Source organism: Helobdella robusta, assembly GCF_000326865.2.
Source record: "Helobdella robusta unplaced genomic scaffold HELROscaffold_25, whole genome shotgun sequence".
NCBI lineage: Eukaryota > Metazoa > Annelida > Clitellata > Rhynchobdellida > Glossiphoniidae > Helobdella > Helobdella robusta.
Window position 1 is genome coordinate 1,360,055 of NW_008704310.1, and position 5,264 is coordinate 1,365,318.

At 33.8% G+C, this 5,264-nt stretch overlaps 1 protein-coding gene across 1 annotated transcript; it reads right to left on the reverse strand.

Annotated features, from left to right (window-relative positions):
* Positions 1–585: 585 nt before the first annotated feature.
* HELRODRAFT_191832 (hypothetical protein) lies at positions 586–2,448 on the reverse strand (the record flags this gene model as incomplete). Its single annotated transcript, XM_009019683.1, has 6 exons — positions 2,392–2,448; positions 2,055–2,315; positions 1,718–2,029; positions 1,519–1,690; positions 941–1,091; positions 586–722 (listed from the first exon to the last, which is right to left on the reverse strand). The coding sequence occupies exons 4-6, from the start codon at positions 1,579–1,581 to the stop codon at positions 586–588; spliced, it is 351 nt and encodes a 116-aa protein (XP_009017931.1). The 5' UTR covers positions 1,582–1,690; positions 1,718–2,029; positions 2,055–2,315; positions 2,392–2,448.
* Positions 2,449–5,264: the final 2,816 nt, after the last annotated feature.

Sequence of the window (5,264 nt, forward strand, 5' to 3'; positions counted from 1 at the left end):
CAGCAACCGTGCTCGTCTGCGTCGCCCTTCACGTTTCCTTCTCCTTTCAAAACACATCATGTTGTTGTTGTTGTCGTTGTTGTTGTTGTCGTTGTTGTTGTTGTCGTTGTTGTTGTTGTCGTTGTTGTCGTTGTTGTTGTCGTTGTTGTTGTTGTCCTCGTGGTTGTTTACGTTACGACGTTTCGATTAGTTGTGATATAGCATCTGTGCTTACTTCTTTACATTGCGTTTTACTTCAAATACGATGATGAATTGTCATGTATAAGTTGGAGATTAATGAATATATTATTTCAATAAACTTCGAGGTACTGATTATTTTGATTGAGGAGGGGACAATAGGATGATGAAGTGACGATGATGATAAAATGATGATGAAATGGGGATAATATTTAAGAATAGAAAAAAAACTTTATAATTAGTTCAGATTAACAGGCTTGTTTCTTCTCTGTTATTTAAATATTTTCGTTTAGATTCCACGCGTGTGGTTGCATCAGTTTAGTGATGTTTAATGTTTACTAGATGGTTGAAGCTGCACGACGCACAACAAATATGCAAGCCTCATCACGGAAGATACGTAACTCAACTCTATTCATGTCTCGTCTGAATGTTGTGTGATTGTTTCCTGTTCTGCTGTGTTTCAGTGGTTCCTGATAAATGGGAGTGTGGTTGTTGTGACTTGCCTTGTTCATGATGGAGGTGAATGGCTGGTTGCTGCAGTTTGTCTGTTGGTTAAGGCAAACAAGATTTAGAATTCGATTGCTGTTCGTCTGTTGGTTGAGGCAAACAAGATTTAGAATTCGATTGCTGTTCGTCTGTTGGTTGAGGCAAACAAGATTTAGAATTCGATTGCTGTTCAACGTTCACTGTGAGTATGCCGATTAGATGCATCACAACAACAACGCCAATTATATCTTTCGTTAGCTTCCAACAGCATGCTGACTTGCTAACAATAACTGGCATGAGGATGTTTGAACATGCACAGTTGTGTACTTGCTTGCTTGAATCATGTACAAATTTGAAGAAATGTACTTCACAGGACTTGAATGCATAAGAACTTCATGTGAGTACAACACCCATGTTGCATCAGTACCCTGCGATGTTACGTGGCACATGTAACTAGGGCACACACGCTATAACAATCTTTCACTATTCTCTGCATTCTTCTACGTGGAATCGACAATCAATCAAGCTCTGACCTCCATTCATTCATTCATTCATCCATTCATTCATCCATTCATTCCTTCATTCATTCATTCATTCATTAGTGATTATTGATTATATCATAATCATCGTTCGTTCGTTTCTTACTGTGTCACACTATGTTGCAGTATACTCCAGGACGTTGCACTCACTCTGATACAACACGTCACAGTTTGTTTCAAGACGTTACAGTTCGTTACCAACCGTCACCTTGTCGCTTACGCGAATAATAAAGTTGAACGTTGCTCAAATGACTCAATGGCTTTTTATTAACCATTTAACATCAGATTAACAAAAAAAAAAACATTTACTTCTAACAATGACCTCACAAACTTTGCATTGCTGGCTTTCTACACTAATGTTCAACAGATCTTTGTGCATTCTGTGCTACATCAGTACTTTTTGTGTTATGCGCCAATTGATAGCTAACAACATGCACACAGTTATTATAAATATACGCTCTCTCTCTCTCTCTCTCTCTCTCTCTCTCTCTCTCTCTCTCTCTCTCTCTCTCACCATATATATATATATATATATATATAAATTGAGTTTGTGAGTATTGTGGCTGTTGTTGAAGGGAGATGGTGATGACGGTGGGAGAGTATTGTTGTTGTTAATTTATAAGAATTGTGTGTGGGCGGGTGGTTCTTCTGCATCAACTTGTGACCAAATCATTCAAAGAACTTTTTGTACTGACTCGCAATTTACTCTCCTGAAGTTTGCGATTGAAAATTGAATGACGTAATTTTTCACCAAAATGATGTAGATGTTCGGCGTGTTATCCTGTTGCAACTCCTACAATGCAATATTAACTTCACTTGATTTGTGGCGTTGTCAGTCGCGTTTGTCGCCACCGTTGCCAGTCGCGTTTGTCGCCACTGCCGGAACTGCTAACCGGTGCAATCATGTCAATATACATGTTTTATATATATATTGTTATATATATATAGTGTACCAAATTTGTATTTAAAATAGAAATTAATAGCCAGAGCTCAAATCGGATCTCGCATTGTAAGAAACATTGTTGTAACATTTCTTCAATCTTGTGTAAATAATATGTAGATGAACGTTTCTTTCATAAATTTTCCACCAATCATTCAATCCTGTTTTTTTTTAAATTATTTGTTAATTTTTAAAGTTTTTTATTTATTGATTTTAATATTTCATGTTACAAGTTCATCAACTCTTTTGCATCCGTCGAATCAAACAAAAAATTCATCGTTCCTTCATTTGCTCTCTGGAGCATTCATTTAACACTAGTTAATTTCCAGCTGTTTGTGCGATGTCTGGTTGCAATATTATTTTATTATTATTATTTTGTTTTTATTTTATTAGTATCGGAATATCGACATTTTATTACATTGTGTTACTGATCAGTTGATGTAAATGTTCTCCTCATTGAAAGCACGTGAACAATTGTTACTTCAAAGTTCTGCTTGTCGGTGACAGTGTTCAACAACGTAAGAGAAAGTTATTTAGACTTTCCAAGCACAAAACTGTTTATGCATCGTAGTAGCTTCCATTTACCAGTGATTTTATGCCTAATTTTTGGATTGCGTTTTCAGGATACATGCGCCAAATTATTTAGCATCATATTACATTTCATTTCATTACATCATGTTGACTGACATACGAATCATTTCATCACATCAACTTGCGTCAAAACTGCGGATGTACATTGTTGTATAACATCAGTTTTGAATTTAAAAGTTTTTAAAATACGAGCAAAACAGTGAGCACATATTATCAATGATTAGATTTCAAATTGTTATCTATTGTTATCTATTTCAATATATTTCAAAGCAAAGTTTGATTTAAACCAACCAACCATCGAAAACTACCTTGAGCGTGTAACATCACGTTTTATTTCTAAAGTATATTGAATGCCTTGCTTCATTCCATCTATCATCATCATATCATTATCAATTTTAATTACTGTTATTGTTAAATAAATTAATGGTATTATTGTTTATTGATCATCACCTAGATTATTTTCGTTGTTTTCTCATGCTAATGATAACTACATACAATTGCCCGTGTTGACACATCATCGTTCGCCATCCTCTAATGTCATGTTAACGTTCTAGCGTTTTCTTTTTCACAAACATTTGATTAATCACATTTGTATCTTTTTTGTTTGCTCGTTTGTTGCGTTATTAATCTTAAGATTTTTTAATCACCGTTTAAGGTTTGTTGTGGCGTTGCGCGAGTGTACATTTTGTTTGCTTACGTCAAGTTAGACGATTTAACGTAATAATTAAATTCTGGTTATAAATGTGAGTTCAATGATTTCTAACTATTTCTAAGTCAACGGTTTGTATTTGCAAATAAGTGTTATCCGCGCCATAGATTTACGTAGGAAGGTGTTAATTAAGTTCTTTCGACTGCATCACCACTGTCGTATGTTTGATCATTATTATTGTCATAAGCAATTTTGTTACTCTACAGTTTAAATATGGACTGCTAGTTAAACATTTGAACGCGGCTTCGAGTAGGCACGTTGTCATCATCACACGCCATTTTGTGATTCACTGTTTAATGATGTTTGAAATTCTCAGACAAATGTAGATATGTAGAAACTTTTAGCGATAATAATTGGTATGTTAATTACTTTAGAAATAAAAAAAATAAAAACAAATCTGATTTTATTTGTTTTATATAAAAATTTTTCTTTCGAAAGTTAAATAATTTTTTTCTCAAATATATGCATTGTATTGTAACTATCAAATTCATGGTAGGACCCTGACGTAACTGAAGTACTGAAAATTGTAATCGTTCACACTCTTGTTGAGAATGACGAACGTCTCGTCTAGGTATGCTTTTTCTTGCAGCTAAAGATGATTCTGTGTGTGGCGTTTTTTGTGCTCGTAACCTCATCCGAAAGCCTAATACGATGAACCTCTTTTTAATAAAAAACGACTATGAGATATTTATAATTTTAGATCCAAAAAATTGCATACGCATCTTTTATAACTAACTTTCAAACGACCAACAGTCGCAAATGGATATCATCGATTGAATAACTGCACCAATCTTATTGCTTATAAATTGACACTTTCAACATCTTGAAAGCGTCTCTGGAGCCACACGACACAGACGCGAACACGCCCGCACGCGAACCATCTCTTACGCGTGGGTTCCCCGACGGACGGCCGAACATCGACACTACGTTGGAACACGATGAACAACGGCGGCAACCCACGACCGATACCAATTTGATAAGAGAACAATACATTTTTATCATATAATAACGTTTGTTTTATGACAGTGGTATTTTAATAACTTCAAATTTAGCCAACAATTGTTAAGCTATTACAAATAATTTTTTGAGTAATTTAAATTAAATGAAAGTTTATTTGTGTTAATTATATTTTTTGGAAAAAAATTATCTAATAAACATTTTACTTTGCACCTAGCGAATATGAAGTAATTGCTTAAAAATATGTAGACTAATCATCATCACTTGATAACAGATAACAGAACCGGAAAATATTTTTTAATGCTAACCTGATCGCTTCTTTGGGTAGCTGACAAAGATGGGCACTATATTGTAATTTCGATACAAATTACAAAATACTCTAAATATTGTAACTTCGATACAAATTACATTTGATAAAAGAGCCAAATTACTAATTTCAAATTACATGAGATTAAATTACATCAAACCAGTTTTGAATAAATTAAGAAAAAAATTTTTTTGAAGTTATTTAAACAATGATTTTTCTTTGCGCTGATATTCTTTGATGTCATTTTTATATTGTTATAATACTCGCTGTCGTAACCGATTTACGATGCGACGGGTTCAAATCTTCGATTGAATAAAATACTCCAAACAGTTATTAGTTATTAACCTTTATTTACAGAAGAAATCAACGTTTATTTCTAGCAAATTCAAATTAACACAACAATTAACTTTTAAATTGTTCAAAATCTATCGCTATGACAACGTCAACAAAACAAATCAAATATCGCTTTAAATAATTCACCGAATCGCTATTCACAAAATCACAGAGTCACGAATTTACAAAATCACGAATTTCACTAATCGCTAATCTCCTTGCGAC